The sequence below is a fragment of the Denticeps clupeoides genome, chromosome 15, assembly GCF_900700375.1.
Source record: "Denticeps clupeoides chromosome 15, fDenClu1.1, whole genome shotgun sequence".
NCBI classification, from domain to species: Eukaryota; Metazoa; Chordata; class Actinopteri; order Clupeiformes; family Denticipitidae; genus Denticeps; species Denticeps clupeoides.
The window spans coordinates 14,244,214-14,268,820 of NC_041721.1; the positions used below are offsets into that span (position 1 = coordinate 14,244,214).

A 24,607-nucleotide genomic window follows, 5' to 3' on the forward strand; every position below is an offset into this window, starting at 1 on the left:
CGGCTGAATTTTATTGTGTGTCATAAGCATATAGAGCAAACAAGTGAACAGGTCGCTTTTAGCAGCAATGTATTTCAAAGAGTGTTATTGTAATACCTATTATCAATTTATTTGTTGTTTTTGTGTTGCATTTTACTCTGTTTATAAACGTATACTATAGAAACGAATTAAATTTTTATAACTTATTACCTATATTAATAACTAATTAATTACAGACGTAATTGCCAAATTGTAGGACCACGGTATCCGAGTAAAGTTCACAAAGAGCCATCTGGTGTCCGAACGGTCTAAATATTTCAGGTGAACTGAAAAGATCCAAAGATCCGGTTCACTGGAAAGAGTCGGAATGCCCACTACCAGTGACGTAAGGACTCGGGATGCGCGTTCTTCCACCTCGGCCAGCGCGCCACGCACGAATCCTGCTCGACCGCGACCTCACGCCATCCAAGTGAGGTCAACTCAGCTCCTGCTAGCTAGTGCCTGGGAATGGGACCAGTTTTTAACGCTAGTTTATATGGTTCGTATATATTTATATACATATCATTTTTTTGATTACGTTGTTAACATTCATTTTGATTTCTAATTGCAGAGTGCCCTCTGTATCATATAAGACAGGCATGTCCACACGCTGCCTGCCAGACAAACTCTAAAGTACACGAGTGCGTTGCCGTTCAGTGTTAAATAACTTATTGAAGAACTGTTGGTCTTCTTTAATCTCGTACAAATACTTAATTAATTGATTGAATAATCTTAATAGTCTTTGGTTAACAAAGTAAGTTGTAGAACTTTTCTACAACTTAGGGTGTAGGGTCGTAGTAGCCTAGTGGGTTACACACTCGCCTATGACCCAGAAGACCCAGGTTCAAATCTGATAAATGCTGTAAATGTAAATGTGGAAATTCCCGTTATTTTGGTATGACAGTGTAATGCAGCTGTCGTCCGCCAGGGGACAATCCATCGAGAAACAGAAAAAAACACACTCAAACTTGTAAATACACTTTATTTTTTTATATATCAAAAAGGTATATTGCAAATTAAGAAGCGAATATGAATATACGTATTTTCCAGATGATGAGGCTGGGTATAAAACGTAAGAACAAGAGAACAACATATGATATAAGAATAAGAATAAAACATAAAAAAAGTTTGCTTTCTCTACTTACACCATGGAACCCCATTCAAGAAAGTACATGCCCTCTAAATCATGAAGACATTTGTAAACAGCAAAATATATTATTGAGTGCTAATTAAATGTATAAAAGGTTTCTTTTGCTTGGTTTTATAATAAACTAAGATCTATGTACAGCAGAAGCATTTCTTCATTAATAGCGAATACATGGCCATTGGTTTGTCAGTAATTTAGACACGTGTAATGAAGAACAAGCACACTCATTTTAATTTAGTCTCTAATTTTTTGGAAACAGCCCTGTCTTCTGCACACCAAATGCCGTGATGAAAATATTGACAATGACAGTTAGGAAAACAAGTCCCGTGGCCACGTTGTTCATGATGTCCAGCTTCCTCTGGTTGGCCATGTTATTGATGTCTTTCCGAGCTGAGAGAGAAAGAAACACAATGACTCAAACCTTCTCTCAAATGAGCCTTCTCAATACGTGCTGTTCTTAAAACCGAAACAAAGCTCACCCATGATGACAAAGAATACGCCAGCTAAAACCTGAAAGAGGAGGGAGATGCCGATCAGCGTGATGACAGTGATGTAGTACTTGAACTCGGGGCCTTGCTCCAGCACTGCCTTTAGCTGGGAGGCATTGGCCATCAGCAGTGCTACATCCAGCATGCTCTCTGCCACGCTCTTCTTCGTGGCGTAATGGTTCATGTTGAGTGGCCGCGCTGGCTGAGAAAGGAACGTTGAGAGATGGTGTTACAGGGTAAGGCCGAACCAGTTATGAGAGCTCAAATTCCTGGGTCAAAGCAAGTACTCTGAATTTCACATATACAGCGCAGGCCAAAAGTTTGGACACACCTTCTCATTCAATGTGTTTTCTTTATTTTCATGACCATTTACATTGGTAGATTCTCACTGAAGGCATCAAAACTATGAATGAACACATGTGGAGTTATGTACTTAACAAAAAGTGGAGACCTGGCCTCCCCAGTCACCAGGCCTGAACCCAATCCAGATGCCTTCAGTGAGAATCTACAAATGTAAATGGTCATGAAAATAAAGAAAACATATTGAATGAGAAGGTGTGTCCAAACTTTTGGCCTGTTTGACTGCAAACCTTTCATGACAACAGTGCATTTTAATTTAAAAACCACAACAGACAAATTTATGAGTAAATTTATGAGTGACGACGACTGTCCCTGTAACTACTGATTGTAAGTCACTCTGGATAAGGGCGTCTGATAAATGCTTTAAATGTAATTTTATTGCGCAACAAAATGTACCTTTAATTACTATGTACTTCCACATGGTGGCGCCACAAAACTATAACAAACTACAACGTTATCACACACAAACATACACATGCTATTCTCACTCATACACTCACTATACAGAACCGAACAAGAACAAGTAAGGCCCACAAGTAAGGAACACACAACATTCACAGAACATCCACTCACACACTCACCCCTATGGTCAACATTAAGGTACAAGTCCACAGAGTGTGTATTCCACTTACAACCACTCTGCACTACAAAAGCATGTACAGCTACGATCTGATCTACCTGTGCTTTCATTTGTTTAAATTAGAAAATATACAAACCAGTATGCAAGTTTTCTGAAACCAGTGTCTTCAAAAACCTTACATAAGCATTAAACCAAAAAAGAACATATGTCGCCTATTTGGATCACCATTAAAAAAATATTTTACATTCTTTTCAACAGGGGGCAGTACAGGCTGTACTTCTGTCCGGGATGAAAAAAATAAATAAAATAAAAAATCCCAGCAGCCTGCCAGTAGAGGACAGTAAATATTCTTAAATGGTTTAAACTGAAATAATTTTGTTACATGAATAGTGGGCAAATATGAATAACTGCATTAAAGTAATTAAAATAAGATCTATATGTAATTTTGAAAGTACGTTGCAAAATACATTTTAAAATATGAGCCTTAATACTCCAAAACAAAACCCAGTTTCACAATGCAGGAAATGTATGTGTTATTCAATAAGATATATAATGATTAAAGAAATCATTATATGAGCCCTGTATTTCAGTGTCACAGTGTCTGGGGTCATGGAAAAGTTGAGGAGAAACCTCCTTCTCAGTTTCAGTGATGGTTTTGAAATGGTCAGCAGGTTTTTCTTACAGAAGCATTTTTCCACTACACTGTTTCCTTTACATAAGCAGTATGCAATGGCTGGTAAATTATACTTATTTGTTTTGTGTAAACACCAAATTCAGACTAAAAAGGGTTTCAGTAGAAAAACAATCTTTTGCTGTAATGCAAATACAACCAAACATTTTAATTTTATATGTAACAATAATGTTTTTGTTATCATTAAAAATGGAACCAAGCATTTAAAATAATAACGACAAGTATAAAAAAATAAATCTTTCAGGAAAAAAAAGTGTTTTAAAAGAGTTGTAAATTCTGACATTGAAAATTGTAACGAGTATTTCAGCAAAAAAAAGGCTTTTTGCTGACAATCACAATGTTCATTGCAGTTGCATCCTTCTTTTTTCTGTCAGCATAATGTGAGCTTCTTGTCAAACTTACTGATCTTTATTGGTCTGGTGTGTAGACACTATCCAAAAGCTTTTTCAAAACATTCCACCTTATTGACCATGTGTACCATTTTTCCAGGGTAGCTCATGAAGGAATGCATATAAACTGGAACCTTCAGTTTTTTGCTTCTCTAGAGAGGCCCTGAAAAACATTCCTTATCAACACCAGAAGGATTTGTGGTGCCAGAACGTGTCCCAAGCTGGTCATGTCATCATATATATCAGGTAAAGAGGGCCTGTATATGAAACACATTTTGGAAGGAAGTCCAAAATTCTTCCACAAATCAAGCTCTCTTAACATATGCTTGCGTGCTGTCATCATAATAGGCCAGGAATATTTCTTTTTTTTATTATTAACTTTTTTCTAAATAAACACCATGGGAGAGGTCAGGAATATTTTACCAAAGAGGCCCGTGAATCAGACCCACAGGAAGTCCACCTCCCCACCGCCCTATTGGCTGTGCCGCTGTCCAATAGCAAATAGGAACAGATGAGGAGGGTTCAGTCCGTTTTCATCTTTTTTTTTTTTTTTTACCAGCCATGTCCTTTTCCACGTGTTCTGCAATGTAAATAAAAAGTTTCAGTGGATACTTGTATGGCCATACAATACTGAACACATATTAATGATACTGAACATGATAATGGTTGACCGCGCTGAGGACAAATACATGCAATGGAAACACTATTTAGAAGGCAATTAAATACATTGCAGTTATTTTTGTGTGTGATTTAAACCTATTATTTTTCTTTGAACATCGATCCCTTGACAATAAAACCTGTGCATTGAAAATGAGCTTTTAACCCAGGTCACAATCTGGGTAAATGGGGAGGGTTGCATCAGGAGTCAATTGCCAAGGTAATTGTGCGGACAGCAAGACTGGCTGATCTGCTATGGCAACCCCTATTTTCCTGGATAATTTCCTGGATAAGAACAGCATTCCAGTTTTAGACCATTCCGCAGAATGGAATCAGCCCTTGTCAGACAGACAAATGATCTACCTATCTCATTGGGCAATGGCTACATTTCAGTACTAAATGGCTGCAATTCTACTCAATCTCAGTGCTGCAACTGATACTGTCTCTCACCACATTCTACTGAACAGGTTGGAATACCTTGTGGTAATCAAAGGCTGTGCACTTATATCTAATGGGTTAGTACAATTTTGTTAATATCAATGATTAATGTTTGGGAAAAGCATTGATCAAATATGGAGTACCCCAAGGATCCATACTGCCATACTGCAACAGAGTATAAACTACCACTGTTATGCAGATGACACACAATTGTACATCTCCACCAGATGCAGTGAAGAAACAAACTTATCAAAAATTGTACTATATACAGGACATAAAAGACTGGATGAACAGCAACTTCCTCATCCGAAATTTGAAAGAGACTGAAATACTGTTACTTGGTCCTAAAGAGGGAATCTACCAGACTTCTCAGTCAGTGTTGATGGGACTCCTACCACGATATGTACGACCGCCGAAGACTTGGGAATCACAATTGACAGTGATCAGTCCATTGAGAATCACATAAGGAATATTTGTAAGACTGAATTCTTTCACCTATGTAATACTTCATAGATGGATACTTACCTGGCATGATGCTGAAAAACTGGTATATGCATTTGTAATGTCGACTACTGTAATGCTTAACTTATTGGACATACTAATAAATAGACTACTGCATCATGCACGAGACGTACGTTCACAAGACACAGGGTTCTTATTGGAACCGAGAATTAACAATTTCTCAGCAGGTTGACAGGCTTTCTGCTACAGAGCTCCTGTGCTTTGGAACGGTCTTCCTGCTAATGTTCAGAACTCAGATACAATGTCCTAGGTTGTCTTAGATAGACCACTGGGACCATGTTGGACTAAACATGCACACAGGCATTGCCAGTCCCAGTCACCCGAGTCTAATCTGCCTGTCTCTCTCTCTGAGCTCCAAGATCCTTGTTTCAGGCACTGAACTGCTGATGAGATGAACCAGCATGAAATGTTCCAGAGGGTCTCCACAGCCACCAACACCATAACTGTTGAAGCTTAAGGGATCTTCAAATGGACCAATAGCATCATTATGGACATACACTATGGACCATGACACTGGACTAAAACTTACTCTTCACTGTCCAGTACCTCCAAACATGGACATGGACTCATTTTAATGCACAACCTTGAAACTACACCTGTTGGACTGTTTCTCTTGGACACATCATTACCAACCCTGCACTCACTGACACTCACTCTACCCTTTACTTTACTTTACTTTGCAGACGCTTTTATCCAAAGTGACTTACAAGAGGAAGACACCAGCAATTCTCGTTCGATTTCTATAGATTTTGAGTTACAAAACTAATAGCTAATTACAGCCCTGTAGTGGAGCATCAAGGTTTAAAAGAACAGAACAGGTTATTTGATGGATGGATAACAAATAACAACAAGAACATATTTTTATATAGGCCAAAATCACACACAGAATGTCTCAATTGCTCGCTTGTGAGCGAACTCAATGCGAGCAGCTACCGGGAGCCAGTAGATAGAGGTGAGAAGAGGCGTGACATGGGTGTATTTTGGCTGATTGAAGATGAGACGGGCTGCCACATTTTGGACCATCTGGAGTGGTTTTATGGTGACTGCAGAGGCTCCAGCCAGGAGAGAGTTACAATAGTCGAGTTTCGAGATGACATTGCCTGGACGAGGAGCTGCATAGCCTGTTGTGAAGGATCTGGAGATCGCAGCAACGTGATGGTTCAGACTCCAAACTCCAAGGCTTTTTGCAGATGCTGTGGGCGTTAACAGTAGCGAGCCAATTTGAATTGAGAGGTTTTGCTGAGGGGAGTTATTGCCCGAAAAGTTCAGAATCTCAGTTTTGGATAGGTTGAGTTAGAGGTGTCGCTCAGACATCCATGCCGATATGTCTGAGAGACAGGCCGAGATTGTTGTCGCAATAGTGGCATCTTCTGGTGGGAAAAACAAATAGAGCTGGGTGTCATCAGTGTAAGAGTGATAAGAGAAGCCATGTGATTGGATGATGTGACAAAGTGAGCGAGTGTATGTTGAGAATAGAAGGGGGCCAAGGACAGAGCCTTGTGAAACCCCTGTGGTTACCCTAGAAAGGACAGATGTCTCACCTCCCCATGATACCTTGAGAGGACAGATGTCTCACCACCCCATGATACCTCTACCCTGAAAGGCAATCCCTCTCTGACTCACTCCTTCCCAAGGTTTCTCCCCAAGAAAGGGTCAATGTGTGGGGGGATGAACTGTAGGGCCGATCAAAGGCAATTGAGGCATTCTGTGTGTGATTTTGGCCTATATAAAAATATGTTCTTGTTGTTATTTGTTATCCATCCATCAAATAACCTGTTCTGTTCTTTTAAATCCCCTCATGCTCAGTCTGCAGGGGAAATATAACCAAATCCCTACAAACAGCAATGCAACATCTAGAACTAGAGTACTATGTCAGTGTTACTATGCCAACCAGTGCATCCACAAACAATAGAGACTGAGGTATGCAGGTACAGAAGAAGAAGACTCAAATAAACTGTACATGTAACGTTGGATTGACACAGAGCCTATTTTGTGCCACTCCCAGCACTACAGGACAGATGAAAAACTTTAGCCACACACACACACACACAAACACACACAGAGTTCAACATTTTTCAACTAAACTGAATTTGTTCCTGGTCTGACCACACAAAGAGTACTGCAACAGTGTTGTAGCCATTGTATTTTATTACTGAGATTTATTATCTCAATCTCAAACCAAGCACAGCAAAAAGTCTCTTAAAGTCAAAATTTTACTGCATTTTTTTGTCTTTGTTAAGTTGCTTGTTGAAAGACCACCCTTGAGAATGAGTCATCCTGTCCAGATAAAATCTAAATGCATTTGGTGATAATATTTCTTAAATTTCCCAGTCTTACTAATGGCATCAGTAACCACTTATTGCATCCCTATTTAAACCTGCACACAGGTCCGTCATTTGTACACTATGGTGATTAGATAGGACATAAAAGTACAAGTGACATGATCTACAATCATAAAAACACAATATTTCTCAAACTAACCACCGAAGAGCTAACAGTCAGAACTGAGTTACAGTTCTACACTCATAGAGTACAGGCCAAAAGTTTGGACATACATTCTCATTCAATGTGTTTTCTTTATTTTCAAGACCATTTACATTGGTAGATTCTCTCTGGAGGAATCAAAACTATGAATGAACACATGTGGAGTTATGTACTTAACAAAAAAGGTGAAATAACTGAAAACATGTTTTATATTCTAGTTTCTTTGCTCTGATTACTGCTTTGCACACTCTTGGCATTCTCTCGATGAGCTTCAAGAGGTCATCACCTGAAATGGTTTTCCAACGGTCTTGAAGGAGTTCCCAGAGGTGTTTAGCACTTGTTGGCCCCTTTACCTTCACTCTGCAGTCCAGCTCACCCCAAACCATCTCTATTGGGTTCAGGTCCAGTGACTTTTTGTTAAGTACATAACTCCACATGTGTTCATTCATAGTTTTGATGCCTTCAGTGAGAATCTACCAATGTAAATGTCATGAAAATAAAGAAAACACAGTGAATGCGTCCAAACTTTTGGCCTGTACTGTATTTAAGGCATTTAGCCTACACACTTAGCTTACAGAGTGTTAGAGTGTTAGCTTACAATCATTATTTAAGTGTCCTGCTCATGGACACAATGGTTGTAAAGTGTGGTTTTGCAAGAATGGACATCACGGGAGCCTGCTTTTGCCTTGCATAACAGATGTCTGCAGGGGTGTGACATTCCTGTGTCAACGGTTGTGGGTGAAGATTCGAAAGTGAAGTGATTGTCACACGTGATGCACAGCACACAGTGCACACAGTGAAATGTGTCCTCTACATTAAACCCATCACCCTGAGTGAGCAGTGGGCAGCCATGACAGGCGCCCGGGGAGCAGTGTGTGGGGACGGTGCTTTGCTCAGTGGCACCTCAGTGGCACCTTAGCAGATCGGGATTCGAACCGGCAATCTTCTGATTACGGTGCCGCTTCCTTAACCGCTAGGCCACCACTGCCCCTGTTTTACATGCCTTTTGTCATCGACGGTTGTGGGTGAAGATTCGGCACCCCTGTTTTACATGCCTTTTGTCTGACAGCAACGTGTGAAGTATCAGCCGTCAGGACCGCCCACCCTCTTTGTCTTCCCCAAATGGGAGGCACCGGGGGCGTGACATCAGAAACAACAGGTTCTGATTGGTCAGTGACAACTTCCTATAGGCCAGTGACAACTTCCTGTAGGCCAGGGGTATAAAGGTCTGCTCACATGTGGAAAAAGGAACTCTGAGCTTTCTTGCTCAGGGGGTTTTCCATCGGAAGCCGGAAGGCTTCTGAGCCTTTCTCTCCCCCTCTCTTTCTCTTCTCCTTTTCTTCTTCTCATTTTTATTTTCTCTGTAACCTTGGTACCTTTTTACATTCAATATTCACATGTAACTACAATAATTATTTACCGGTGTTAATAAATTAGAAACTGTTAATTTTTAACCTCTACTGTGCCATGCCTCTTTCTGCCAGGTAACATCAAATTGGAGTGGTCGAAAACAGTGCTTTGTGTGGAGGGAGAAAGAGTTTTTCTACACACTCTATTCTCTTCTCCCACACCACATGGTCTTTTTTACAGTTTGAACCTCTGCTTCACAGGTGACTGTGTGAGAGTAATATGACAACTTTATATATTTGTGTTAAAAAAATGGTCAGGTTCTGAGTTGTTAAGAGAATGGTATCTACAGATTGGGTCCTAGTGAACCAATTGAGGGATTTCAACAATGGATATTTTAAAGCACTTATGTAAGTCGCTTTGGATAAGAGCATCTGCCAAATGCTGTAAACGTTTCACTGTTGTGAAAAAGTACAGTGGTTCAGACATGCAATTCTACATGAAGAGTTAGTCTGAAGAAGGCAAAAATGAATGATGAAATCCATCGTATCACAATAAGAAAGCAAATAAGGTACAAATAATTTGATCTGAGAGGTGCTGGCTGCATCTAAATGTAGGTGTATGCAAGATATCTGCACAGAACTTACAGTTCCTTAACAAAGGAAATAATTGTGTTCCGGTGTGAGGGAATTGACTGGTCCAAGTGAGATAGTGAATGGTAAACAGACATGGCCTTGGGAAACACCTGCAAAAGCTACAACGGTTCACAAACAATTGGATTTTTCCAATTCACACTGCATTGTGACAGACTGCAGCAAGTCGTAATTTGTATTCTACATGCTTCTGATGGAATTTGTAACCCTTGTGTAAATACTATGGCCTGTAAAATATTAAAACTATATTCTGGCAATTACCTTCTAATTCTTTTGGTCCAGCTAAATTTATGCACAGTAAATATGGCAGCGTTTAAATAAGCCCTCTTCAAGCCAGTGCTACATTTAATTTCAGTATGCAAAACTGAAAATATGCAGCGGTAAACAATATGCAGTTCATTTAGTATTCAAGTATGAACTAAGTTCAGCCAAAATTTTACTGAATATACTGAAAAGTTTAGACACTGAAAATTATAGTATTTACTGCCTTCAGCAATAAAAAGTTTTTAATCCCCCGAAATAAATTTTTATCTGTTTGCAATCCCATAGATTTGTGCCCTGAAATCTAAATTAAATACAACATGGACTGACAAAAAAAATCCTACACAAGTACACCCATTATCAGTTATCTTGCTTCAAACTGCCACGATAAATGAAACAACAAGTTTGCCTAAGGTGTTTGAGGGCTTCATAGTCTGTAGCACATCTCCAGTGTACCCCTGTGTAGAAGTTCAAAGCTTTCTCAGAGAACCCAGCAACAACGTGCCTCTCACCAGAATGGTGGTTACTGACTCATGATAATAACAGGCTGGGTCAAATATTTTTCACCGATATCTTTGGCCTCGTCAAAGTCACTGAAGCCAGCAAAGGACTGCTGACAGGTCACAACTGTGTGTGGTGGACATGTTTGACCTGGTGACTGGGGTTTGGACCAGCCATCTCAGGTCATGTGTACTATCGTGATGACAGTTGCAATGAACCCCCCTCCAGACCCTGCCAAACGAGTGGAGAGCTGCTCATGCGCGGGGCGATGGCGATCCACACATACGCAGCACGCAGCTACATGTTTTTACAGGCAGTAGGGTGTGGTACAGTTGCAAATTACTCACACCAAGAATACACCAAACAAGCACTGGAAAACATAAGGCATCAGGATCTAATAATGAAAGAAGCTCACATTTCATTTGGTGCCACATCGTGCACTTATGCCAAAAATCCTTTCTGTTTTAGTGTAAACCGTTCCATGCTTGCTGAAATTTGGTGAATTTCAACATCAACGCAACATTGTCTTCCACATGATGAGCTGCTGATTAGATGATCAGCCCAACCAGATTTCATCAAACATCAAAAGATTTGTGAACTACGGCTGTAGACCGAACCCTCTTTTTTCATCTTGTTTTAACTGTTGAATCCATTGGACAGTTCATGTTGTTGGTAGAAATATTGCTATAGTCTCTTAAAATTTTTTCCAGGGTCACATATTGACTTGAAAACAGGTCGTTGTTGCGAGGAAGCAATGCTAACCATACCACTTCCATCTATTATAGCAAATGCAATAAGGCTAAATGTATTTTGCTTGGTTGTGTACAGACAGCATCCAGTCCAATTTGACATTGCAGTGTTGCTATTTTCATCGTTGGCTGGATGCACTGCCCTATTTTCTGACAGTAGGGCTCATTCTTTTATCCTCCTTCCTTGTGGTGACTGAGCAGAGAACCAGAAACAGGCTCAACGTGAAACGGGATGAACGCATTCCGGTGACCCTGTGAGGGCCAGACACAGCCATGCTTCCAGCTCCAAGGATACCGAGCCATGCAGAGCCATGCAGCTATTCATTAAACTGAATAATGCCAGGCAGAATGAAGCCTGCACACACTGTGAAAATGTTAAGTCACCCTTTCCCAGGAGCTTGAATATATATTTAGCTCTGTGACACAGACACGGGCCATTCTTTGGGCTTTCTAAGATCAGCTTCAGCTGTCCCTGTCTTCCCAGCTGCCCGCCCTGTGTCTACATCCTAATCCTCTCCTCCCATTACATTTTCAGCCCTTTCCATTGGACAGTTCATTGAGACTTTGCACAGGGGTAACAGGTGTGGAACTTGAAACAGAATAAGCAGACAATCTCAAAGAGCGTAATATGCAACAAAAAACATGATGACTGTTTTTATGTTATGTAATTCTAAATCTGTCGGGACACAACCAGACTATCTAGGATCAAGAAATCTCTACCAAGCAATTCCCATTACCCCTTTTAGTCCCCATGTCCTTGGATGAACACTGCCTTCCTCTTCACACAGTGTGCCCTGGAGACAGCCATGAAGTACTTGACAATAAAAAGCCGTGTAGAGTACTCCACTGGACGTTTCCAGTCCATGCATGGAGCATCTGAGTTCATAAGCCTGACCTCACCAGACCCTGCCTCTTCCGCTCCCATCCATCCAAACTCTGGATTTTATGTGTCCTGCAGATAAGAGTTGGACTCATAAAAGGCCCCTTTATTACTCTGGTACCATTTTTTTAGGGCAAAAGGGACGCGGACAGAATGACCGCATGATGAATTCATGGGCTCTTATCTGTCCCCTTCTCATGTTGCCCAGCAAGAGGTCAGAGCCATCGGGCTGTAGAAAACGAGGGGTGCCATTTCCTGTTTGGCAGGACGTGTTGTCCATCCATGAGCCTGTACAGCTGTGACCCTACCCACCCCTCTGCTAATGTGTGCATAGACACACACAACATATTTATACAGATATATCTCTAACACTCCCTCCCTTCTTTCTCCTCCAACAGACATCAACTAGGCGTCAGGCAGACTCAAGGCTCGCTGGCCCACAGGGTCCCTGCCTTTAAACAATAGCACAGCCTGAAAGAATGTAGTGGGTGTGTGAGCATGTGCATACTCATTTTTCCACCTCCCCAGCTCTCGTCACCCCTTTTCCTTTCTCACCTCCAATTTTTCGCTCTCTCTGCCATTCTTTATTTCTTATGAGCTTTAGCGTTTTGGTTCCTTATGTGCATGGCCTCAGATAAGCTCAGCTCAGACTGTGTTTCACTTTATGTGGGTGGAAATCACAAACAATCTTTCAAAGAACATCATGTCTCTATCAATGCCTAGCTCTTTCAGACACCTAAATATACACAAAGATATATTATTCAGCCTTAGAAGAACACCTTTCATAAACTTTCATATCACCATGGTTTTCAATTACCTGACTTAAACATGATCTACCAGGGGGAGCATGGCTCCCAATATTGACACATTTTTCTCAATACTTTTCTTTCCACCAGAATTTGGATACCTACATGGCTCACCTAAAGGTAATTTCAAAAACCCGACTACACACAAGCCCTTCAGTAATGAGACTGGCTGACCCTCCAATCAGAGTTATAGTCCCCAAGTGACCCAGACCTATCTGCCCCTCAGTCTGACTGATGCTTGCCCGGGAGGCTATGTCCACCTCACCTGTGACAGCCATGGATCCTTCCACAGGAAAAAATAAAATGAATCAGAGAGTGTGCTTTGCACACTAATGTCATATCCTTTGTGTAACTTAAAGTGGAAGAGTCCAAAAATGTGAATTTCTGTCATCGCATCAAATGTTTGAAGAGTCTAATGTGAATGAATTAGCTTTTTTTTTTTAACAATTGTTTGCTTACTACACAACCTCATAAAATGTATTTAATAGTTTTGAGTCATCTGCTTTGTTCTACAAAGTGTCCTACAAATGGTGACCCTTAAGTGAGTAGGTATGTGGAAAAAGTGGAAAGTGTTACATTTAATCCCTCTTTAATCTTGAATATTTGCATCTGAAAGTCCAGTGAAGTTGGGACAGTACCAAGAAGGCAGTTGTGGTAGTTCTTTCACACTATCAAACAATTTTATCAAGGTCAGTAATTGCACAGTTATATTTTCAGAGCAAGCACAGCACATGTTGCAGACTAGCCATGAAAGTCCTGTGGACTGATATAGGAAAGCCACATACAATGTGCACTGGTGCACACCCCTGGTAAATGTTCAGTTTGAAGGTATTATTGTTGGCTAGCATGCTGGGTATGGGGCACACCTGGCTTGCAGTTTTAGCAAATGCACTTTAACAAATGCAGCTGATTCAGGTCGGTGGACGTGAGGGTGACAACAGGGAGACAGCAGGGGTGGTGGCCTGGATTCTGTAGCTAAACGGAAGGCACGGGAACACCACGATGGTCAATTCACAGCCCTGTGGGCAGGAATGCGGTTCAGTCTGGAGACAATTATAACGTAAAAAGGGCCCCTGAAATACAAGTCTGCCCTGAGTGAGGTGAAATAGGGTAGAGGCATGCATATGTCTAACAGTGAACGAGACAAGAGGCAAGAACAAAGACATTTTGTGAAAAATTCTCATAAAAAATCCTATAACGCTGATGATGAGAATAACCAGAATGTAACATTTCGCTCTGTTATGATGGATATAAGAATACTCTTCACTTGTAGATCAATATAAAATCATGTTCAGAAGGATATCACTGGTGATAATAGACTGTCCATTTTTTGTTTTAGAAATAAACCTGATCATTACGTTTCAAACTTTTACATTTTTAAGGCCACATGAACATAATGCCACAAACCGCATGATTGTGTCTAACTAACACGCTAAAGCTATGAATACCACTGATAAAAAGCATTAAAGCATTGATAAAAAGGCAAATAAAAATTTTAGGCCACTTTTGCATGTGTCCTTTAGAGGGCGTACCCTCTACATTAGGGTAAATAATAATTTTACATGGAGATGTGGTCATTAGGGCAAAACAGTACTACATCTGTAAAGGCATTACGCAATACATTTATATGGCAATGTGTGTGTAATGTTCTTTATGCAAATGCAGTCATGAACTGCTGATACTACTCACTGTTTCACTGAAGGCTCCATTGAGCAGAACCTCAGTAATCCAAGAACGCCTATGGCACACACATTCAGCCAACAGTGTGTGCCGTGTCTCCAGGGCGGCGCTGATCTTGCGCTCGCTCCGTTCAGATGGGAGGCTACAGTTACACTCAAACCCGAGAACCCAGAATGGTCTGTGCCATTAAATATTCATGACAAATTAGATAAAAACAGCATGGAGACACGCTCAAACTGCTGTTCCTGAGGTCAGTGTTTCTCTGCACTTTCACTTATCAAAGTTGACAAATCCAGAAGGGCTCAGCTAATCAAGCTACTCCTGGCCTGATGCTGACTGCTGCTCTGTAATTTTCAAAAATCTTGCCTTTTTGGGACCACAGTCAATTTTACAAGAAAAGACAACCTCTACATAGCCACTAAGTGAGAGCTAGTGGAGACACTAGTGGGGACAAATCCCTTTCATGTTAGACTCACAGTATTTTTTACAAGCCCATCTAACGAGACCGTTTTGCCCTCAGTGTACACATGCACTCACCGGGGACTTGTTCCAGCTCACATAAACCAGCTGAAAGTAGTAACACAGCATCTGTGCTTCCCTGCAGACCATGACCCTAGAAGTCATGTAGATAGTAGCCTAGTGGGCAAACACTATGAACCAGACTTACTACCATTGTGTCCTTTAGCAATACACTTTACCCCGACTGTCTCCAGGGGGACAGTCCCTCTAACTACTGAGTGTAAGTCGTCTGATAAATGCTGTAAATGGAAATGACCACTACCCCTCTTCAAGTTTCTCCAGGGGCAGGGGAGACTGGGGAGGATGCTGGGCAGTTGCTGGTTTATCTTTTAAAGTGAAATACAGTGTCTCAGGTAAAAATACAACAGGTAAAAATCTAAACTCAAACTCAAAAATATAGCTCAGTTTTAAAAGCATTTTTTTAACATCCCCTGTTAAAAATGTTCATATGTGATTGAAATGATTTTATAAAAAAATATAGCTAAATGGCCAACATCCTGCTTTGAAGGAAGCAAAAATTAATCTAAAATGAACAGGTCCGGAATTTCAGTTCAGTTTTTGGATTTCATTCTATATGATTTTCCTATACCTACCAATGCCCAACATATTACATCAACCAGCAATTCCACCCAGCCCTGTTACCTTGGTGACCTGGCTTGTGCCAGCTTTGGCATGTGACATCCCAGCATGTGATATTCCTTCAGGGACTTCCTGTCTTTCAGTAGGCTGTAACCTTCGGCCTCAACCTCCAGGCAAAGGCCCAAAATCTTTTCCTTCCTCTCTCTGCCTCAGTGCAAAGATCCCATCCAGCATGTTCCCTGAAGTCTGCTCTGGCCTTGGTTTACTTCAGTTCTGACTCTTATGGCTCTTATAGGAACCTTATGTGATAGTTCATTTCAACACATCAGCACACAAAACCTTCCCATGATCATAATATTCTGTAATTTTAAGGTTATTAACAAGTTTATAACCAATTTCTCATGCCAACTCTTATCATCACCGTAACCACAATTTAATGAAAAGAAAACTTTTAATGTCTTATAATTAAATGTCTTATAATTAAATTAATTACAATTAATTCAAGTGGCAACTTTATTAACAACTGAGATGTTCTGACCCAGTCAGTTATGTCTTAATAATAAGCCAATGCAATTAAGTGAATTTGCACCTAATCAAGAACATTCCTTATTTGTAATATGCAGAGAGGGTTGTTACAATGTTACAAAGGTTTAGCAGAAGATATTTTGGTGTATGTTACACTAAACGCAGGTATGTAGCTCAGTGTCAGTTTCAATATACTGGTTCAATATACCTCAGCAACACTGGCTTGGACAGAATATTGCTGGACCATTGTCCCTGTCCAGCGTGGGCATAGGATCTCACCTTTCACTCACATTTACTCTTTTACTGCAGTATGGAAGGGGTTATCCCTGGCAGCGCTTGGTGCTCCTGTATTGCTCTATGGAACAACATGTTCCTCAGGCACAAAGGTTGACTAAAGGACACTAGACAAGTAACCAGAGCCCCCCACCTGAGGAAAAAGTTATTATCTTTTTCCATTTTGGTCATGGAAATGTCTTCATGGCTTCATCTTGTGGCTCATACTGGTCACAGTATTTTGCCAACCAGCGCTCACAAAACATTCAAGTCAACACAGTTTCATAAATCGCAAGTGCCCTGGCTTGACATGTCTTGTCTTTCAGTCAAGCACAAGGCTCAGTGCAGGGTTTTGAGGGGGCTTGCCTGAGACCCTGCAGGGGACGTGTTTACACGGCACAAGTTATGACAGGAAATTCTGAGCATTTACCCAGCATGCATCATTAGCCACCAGATTCTTAGCAGTGCACGGCTCTCCCCATACCTCCACTGTGCTTTTCCTTCCTCTGTTCTTATGGAAACAGGGAAAGAAATAATAAGATATTAAGAATTGAAAGGAGTGATAAAAACCAGTGTTTAGGAGAGCTAAAGAAAACTCCAACACTGTGCAGATGGCTGCTTATGGAGGATATTGTGCTTAGCAACCATAACAACAAAATCTGTCTTATGTCAAACCCATCTGATACCGCTCAGTTATATAATGAAGGCTGAATTGCTTGTATGTCAGACAGAGAGTGAGCCACAATGCAGCAATAATTATCATCATCACTAGAGCAGGCCTTCAAGCACATCATAGCATTCATTGCACATCCATTGTTGGCCCAATGAGCACAAATTTATGTGCATTTGTATTAACTAATTTTCTCAATGTTCTGCAGACTGAGTGCCAGAAGGCAAAACTAGAGCAATGTGAAGTGCAGTCTCCACGTGCCACTTTCTGTTTCCATCAGTCACTATAGGAACATAACACATTGCTGCAGTACTATTCATAGACAGAGAACATTAGACATTACATTGCTGCTGTTATTGAGAGATTAGGGGCAAGCTTTCTTACTGATTGAATTAATTAACATGGAAAGCTAATGTTATTAGCATGTTTGTAATTGTACAGTCCTGTTATGATCTGTAAGTACAATCTATTTCTTATATTTTCTGAACACATTTACCTCTGTGCTAGAGCTGAAGGTTGCAATAGATCTCTGTAGAGAGAGTGGTACAGATTTGCTCAATTGCTAATAAGCCTAACACAAACTAGCAGGGGGTTATCAAATTAAAGGTTATTATTATTACTGTTGATGTTTATTACAGTTAATTATGTCTATTATTGTCTCTCACTCATGATATATATATGTATGTATGTATGTGTGTGTGTGTGTGTGTATATCAGGAGTGAGAGATCTACAATTACAGACATCTATTGTAACGTTTTATATACACACACACATATATATACTGTATATATATATATATATATAAGTTAATCATATCTATTTGTGTGTGTGTGTGTGTGTGTGTGTGCGTGTGCGTGTGTTATTTTATATATATATAAAGTAGAGATGTTTGGGTGAAGCACCGTTATGCAGAATACCACGGTATCACCCTAGGTGACACCCAAGTGCCAGCTCTGGTGAATCAGTGAAAGTGGTTTGTCACTTCTCAGAAGAGACCGCAACCATCACTTTGTACTTCACATGGACTGTCAGAATGTTTCAGTTTCTCAAGAGATACAGCAAAAAAAAAGGTTTAACGCTACAAATGGAACCCTCTGTTTAAAACCAGCTCTTGGTCGCTGGAGGGACATGCAGGGGTCTTCAAAGCCAAATAATAAATAGCAGACAATACTGAAATGCCCTCTCTCAGCTGTCAAGATGACACAGCAAATGTTCTGCTCCAACAGCAGGCACTATGAGAGTCACATATTTCATTATGTGGCTTCAGATCCTAGGCTAAGAGGTTGAAGAAACAGGTTATGGAGAGGGTTGGAGTAAAGCTGAGATGATGGGTGAAAGATCCATGCTGACTGAGTGTTCTTGGACACATGGTCTCATAGCATGAGCCATGGGTGGTCCCATGATTACCCTGTCAACACACACTTATTACATGTAATTGCTGTGCCAGGTTATTGCAGGTGTTTGCCGAGATGCATGTTTGATGAGTACAGCCAAATTATGTTTTTTTTTTAATGAAGATTAAAGTGAGTGACAGATGAGTGAGATTGAAGTACAGCTATAAGTGTTCATAAAAGTACCCAGTATCCAGTCGACAGCTCAGAACGTACCACCGTCCTCTCAGGAAGTACACTCTGAACATCCAGAAAAGCACAAAGAAATGGTGATTAATCATCATTAACCATATGTGCAAACTATTGCAATATTTTTTTTTGCTGATTGTTGGTAGAGGTACAACTATCTACCCAAAATGCATTTTGGTTCCCATTAAGCACACCAGGGAAGATAATTTGTCTTTCAATAATAGCCACTAAAGTGGAAAAAAATAGGTGGAGCTATAGCAAGAAGTCTTTTTATATAAGCATATGTGATAATTTTCCATTAAAAATGAAAATATGCATAAAAGTTTCCAGATGAATCATCAATGTGGACAGCACTGATTTATTTAAATAAAAATGTATATTATTACAGATCATTTTAACTTGGTAAGTATTAAAAGTTCAGAAGTTCAATTGACTTTGAAATACTCATTAATGGCTTGTTTGTCAAACATGAGGAATAAAAATCTTTAAACTTTTGTTGACATCATATTCTGCCCTATTGTCTCCAGAACACCCATGTGCAGACAAAAAAGCATCAAAGCACAGGCCACGCCACAACTCTGCACCCTTTACTTACACTTAAAAATAAGTCTAACCGAAGCCAGAAATAGCACGGGCCTCAGTAAGATGCCGCTCCTTTCCCATTCCCCCTGCATAGATACAGAGAGATATGGCAGGCGGCAGACTGGCCTTGTCGAGCTTTCACTGCAGTGGGCTCCGACCCTCCCACCATACCTCTACCTTCACCCGGCATTCCTGAGGAGAGCTCCCTCCTTGGGAAGACCCCTCTTTCGCAAGGCTGCGACAATCCTCCCTCTTCCATTAATTCGTTTGGTGAGGACTCTTGTTTTTGATGCCGGGGTACATTAGAGGCCATCTCGTGTCTGCCACGTTGTCCCTAATTGATACTTGATTGATGTTGTGAGAGACGGCCACTATGCAGAGAAATAGGAACACGGCCATCCAGAGCCTTCTGATGTTCTGCTCTATACACATGGAACATACCGCACCCAAACGCCAAAAGCAAAGGCAACATGAGAAAGAAGAAAGAAGGCAGAACGAAAGCGGCAAACACCACAAACACACTGTTCCAGGGCCTGACCAGGACTCTGCGTCTTACCTGTAAACCTTCGGGCTGTCCTGCTGGTGCCATGCTGCGTTGAAACGAGTGGGCTTACGCGCTCTTCTTTTCTACTCTGTCCCGACACTAGGCAAAAAGTGAGCGTCAGTCGCTCGGGAAGAAAAAGCCAAAAAGTTGGCAGAGCCTTTTGAAGAAACTCAGGGCGTCCGGCAAGGACATGCAGGCCAGCAAAACAAGTGCGTTATTCATTTTTCTCCCCCCCCTCCTCACTCATTTGAGTACGGCAGCGTGGGATTCACAAAGGCGACTCAGAAGTAGGCAACAAGAACCAAATCGTCTACGGCAGCTGGTAAACCAGTCAAATAAACCCAGTGTACACTGGGCCGTACGAAAAATGCATTCGTTGCTTCACTGTGTACCATTAATAATTAGATTTCCTAGTTAAATGTGAAGAGCATGCACATATGCAGAGCTCCTTTTAATACATTTATTTTTGTCTATGGTGGACAGGAGATTCATAGATATTTACTCTGCAATGGCTGCCCAGAGAAAGACGTCTCCACTTTTGGGATGACAGCCCTTCAGTGCGCTCGCATTTTGCTGTCTATTTAAATAGATGCAACTCTCAGGCATTAAAGACCGTAAAATCCGTGACATGTTTAGAGTCTTTTTTGCATGCGTTTCTTCCTCTTCCTTTTTTCGTCCTTGCAACTGTGCCCCAAATGGACTAAAATAGAAAGGAAGTAAAGACTTAGACCCTTAAATTTAATTAAATGGACATCGAATATTTAATATCAACATTGCACCTATTGCATGCATATTCACATTGGTGTACAAGTCTGGAAGTACTTCAGTTTATGGTACTATAACGCAAGGTGCTACACGAAAAGCAATCACATTGTAATAAGAAGAGCAATTTACCCTAATCGTTCACATTATTTGTAACCTATGTGTCAAATATTTGCATTCCTAAAAAACTTTTTACTGGAGCTGCTGAGCCACACCCCCTGCACCACGCTGTGCCAGTCACACACTCGGCAGACTCATGAACTTCATAAAGAGGCTGTTGTCCTGAGGCCTTGACTCACTTGCAGCTGTGTCAACCGGCACGTGCCACGTTAGGGTGCCTTGCACACTGATCACGCAGCAATGCAAAGCATTCTGCCGGAACTGGATTTCTATCAAACATACAACATCTTTGCATTCCATTTATTGGATTTTTATCTGATTGCAAGTTCAGCTGTTCCTGATGTCACGTATAAGTTTTCATTTGTTGTAATCCTGAATTCTGAATCCTGTAACTCTGCAAAAAATTACTTTAGGCATTTTGCATTGTTAAACTTTATTTACAACCTGGCTTTGAAACACCAGCACGAAATGCAACTATTTTCCATCACCTGTATATGAGGACACATACCTTGAAATGGTACGGTATGTGCGATCTATGCCAAGAAGGAACAAAATGCATACCTGGGGGAACCAACACAGAAATCTTTCAACACCTATAACACACAACGTGCTTTGAGGTGACGTGACTTTTCCTTACCCAGACACATAGTTTCGATTTGATTTTTTTATTGCCTAGAATAACCTAATCTCCAAATAACAATGTAAATATGACAAATGTTGCAAAATATAAATCCTAAGTCTGCTTATTATGTTTATTATTGCCATTCCTGACTGCCAATAAGCACGTTTTTTTTCCTGACTGAGTCCAAATCCTAATAATTATTTTAATTTGAAGCGTTGAGAGGCATTCTGGGGAAAACCAGAAATGTATTATCACGGCTGCTGATCCGTTGATATTTTCAAGGTATCGATCCATGACCAATCCAATCAAATGGTTTATTTTTAATGCATATTTATCCACATGATGGCCAAATATTCTAGATTTTGCATCTGGTTACATACATTTATTTAAATGTAGTATTTGGTCACTTTTGAGATACCGCTTACATGCTGACTCCAAAGCTTTGCCAGTGGTTTAGACATGTTGAACCGATAAGAGACCACACTGATATATAGGGGAATTGAAGGATTATAGTCAATAATCCTCACCAAGAATGATGCACTTCGGAGGAAAAGTATGAACATTTAACCATTTTGGCCATTTGGACTTTTTCCTAAGTAAATCAAATGAGGGATTACAATGATAGACATCTTAAAGAATGGATGTAAGTCACTCTGGATAAGAGCATCTGCCAAATGCTTTAAATATAAAATGTAAATGTGGAAAAGGATAGTTCAATTAAAAAGCTGAAAGAATTTTGTAAAATATGACTAGATAAAATGAGAATATCTGCTTCCACCCCAACCGCCTGCATGTCCTCTCATACCACGTAGGCCTTCCTAGGCCTTCCTCTTTTCCACCTGCCTGGTAGCTCCCTTCTCAGCATCCTTCTCCCAACATACCCAGTGTCTCTCCACTGTACATGTCCAACGTAATTTCGTCTCTGATTTTGTCTTCAAAACATCCAACCCTAAGTGTTCCTCTAATGCACTCGTTCTTAATTCTGTCTTCGCCAACATAAATCTCAGCATCTTTAAGTACCTCAAGATCTGTCACCAACCAATACAACATCACAGTTCTCACCTTCTATGACCATTCATGACAGTTGATCTTCCTTTCATTCTGTCTTAGCCCTACTGACCTTGATTCCTCTCCACTATAGAACATTAGAACAGGGTCTCTTCCACCTGCACCCTACTCTCACTTTGGATCACAATGTCATCAGCAAACACCATAGTCCATGGAGACTTCTGTCTAATCTCATCTGTCAACCTGTTCATCACCACAGCAAACAAGAAAGGCTCAGGGTTGATCCTTGGTGTAGACCCATGTTCATGTCCTGCACCACTTTTACATACTTCTCTGCCATTCCTGACTTCCTCATACAGCCACAGCTCCTCTCCAGGCACCCTGTCGTAAGCTTTCAAAGACACAAAGACATAGCTCCTTCTGACCTTCTCTGTACGACTCCATCAACACCAAACATTGCATCTGCAGTGCTCTTTCCTGGCATGAAACCATATGGCTGCTCACTGAACATGGCCACTCTTTCCCATAACTTCATGCCATGGCTGAAGTTCTCTTCATCAACCCCTGTACTTAAATGAGAATGCCTGCTACATTTCTTTAACAGCGTGCCAAATCAGCAACCCTAAATCCATAAATCAGTTGCAGTCACAGCAAGTGGTGCAACTTTGGATGCCTCTGGCGTATTCTTGTGAATTCATGTATGTCATTAGAACTATGGATCTGATTTCAACACTCCTTGTTCAGGTATTAGTGGCATGATGATCAGTTATCCTAAGAAGCGTGCATTGGGTTTACATGTAGATGGAATGCAGATTTCTCACCTGTGTCCATTCTTGTACCACTGATGTTCCTTGTGTGAAGATTAAATATGTTTCCATTTCAAGTTTTCTGTGTCTCCTTGACACACAAAGGACTCTCTGCTCCCCCCTGTTGGTCAGAAAATCCAAGCCAAATTACCCATATCCTAAAAAAGACCTGAAAGATTATTTTGCAACCCAACAGTGTAAAAATGTTTAATAATAAGTCTCTTATTTCTTGTTCCTTTTATTCCATAAAACCAGAACAAAATCCGAGAAAAAGACATGCTAATGAGACGTCCAGTTTTAGATAATTTCCCATCAGGTCTGCATTTCCTAGCATTGTTTTGCATCTTCAGCATTTTACAGCAAAATATAGAACTGGACACCGGTGCAGACTCCCTTTGTTGACCAGCTGCAGCATTTCCTCATATGCTGAAGGAAAATGCAGATTCTGGATCTTTTTCTCATGTAAGAACGTGGAATGAAGCTATTAACACAAAAAAATCATGTTTCAGCCATGCATGATCAGATGTCCCTCTTCTCTCACCTCCATATGGTAATCATAATTGGTCATTATATAATAGTATAATGGTAATTATATGTAGGGCTCCTCACTTCATATATAAAAAAAAGTGAAAGCAAACACATGTATGCCACACGAGTGAGCACAGGGCAAACACGGGATGGGGCATGTCTGAAATCAATTACATAACAATATAAATTTCATGGTTGCCCTGTTTTATGGCAATGACTGGGATTATGAGACCGTATGCGTGCTACAGTAAAGACACTAATTTCTACCCTTTCAAGTTATGTGCGACGTCAAAACAACAACTGGAGTCACGTGTAGGATCAGCAAGGCAGAGCGTGCAGAGAACAGCTCCTCTCATTGTCTCCCTCATTCTACAACTGCAGGTAAGGGTGTAGCAGTGACATATAATTACCTATAGTTCCAGTGAATTCAAAAGACACCAACACCTGCAGGTAGTACAGAGGCAAATTTTACCTACCACGACAATTATTGCAAATCTATGGCAGGATGGGACACATCCTGTCATTGTCATTTTTACACTGACAAATATTACCCTAAATACCCTGAAGATGGCCATTAAAAGGAATCAACAACTCAATCATATGTTACATATGCATAAGAATAGATGTATATTTCACACAGAACATGAACATAGAAGGCCTTGGAATATTACAGATTATTATGATGGAACCAAACATATCATCAGTAAACAACAACAGCCATTATTAAAGGTAAGAAAGGTAATGGGCCTACTATTCTATATGTAGGCCCATTTAGTGGTGGTCTAGTGGTTAAGGAAGCTGGCCCGTAATCAGAAGGTTGTCTGTTTGAATCCCGAC

At 40.6% G+C, this 24,607-nt stretch overlaps 1 protein-coding gene across 1 annotated transcript; it reads right to left on the reverse strand.

The window, feature by feature from the left end:
* Positions 1-1,051: 1,051 nt before the first annotated feature.
* Positions 1,052-20,182, reverse strand: ninj2 (ninjurin 2). Its single transcript, XM_028955109.1, has 3 exons — positions 19,937-20,182; positions 1,645-1,855; positions 1,052-1,555 (listed from the first exon to the last, which is right to left on the reverse strand). Exons 1-3 carry the CDS (start codon positions 19,967-19,969, stop codon positions 1,407-1,409), a joined length of 393 nt encoding a protein of 130 aa, XP_028810942.1. The 5' UTR covers positions 19,970-20,182; the 3' UTR covers positions 1,052-1,406.
* Positions 20,183-24,607: the final 4,425 nt, after the last annotated feature.

Excerpts from the sequence above, each read along its gene's own strand:
- ninj2 (XM_028955109.1), bottom strand. The coding sequence starts at position 19,969 with ATGGCACCAGCAGGACAGCCCGAAGGTTTACAG. Across the intron at positions 1,856-19,936 it reads GACAGCCCGAAGGTTTACAG|CCAGCGCGGCCACTCAACAT; the intron begins GTAAGACGCAGA and ends TTCCTTTCTCAG. Across the intron at positions 1,556-1,644 it reads CGTATTCTTTGTCATCATGG|CTCGGAAAGACATCAATAAC; the intron begins GTGAGCTTTGTT and ends TTTCTCTCTCAG.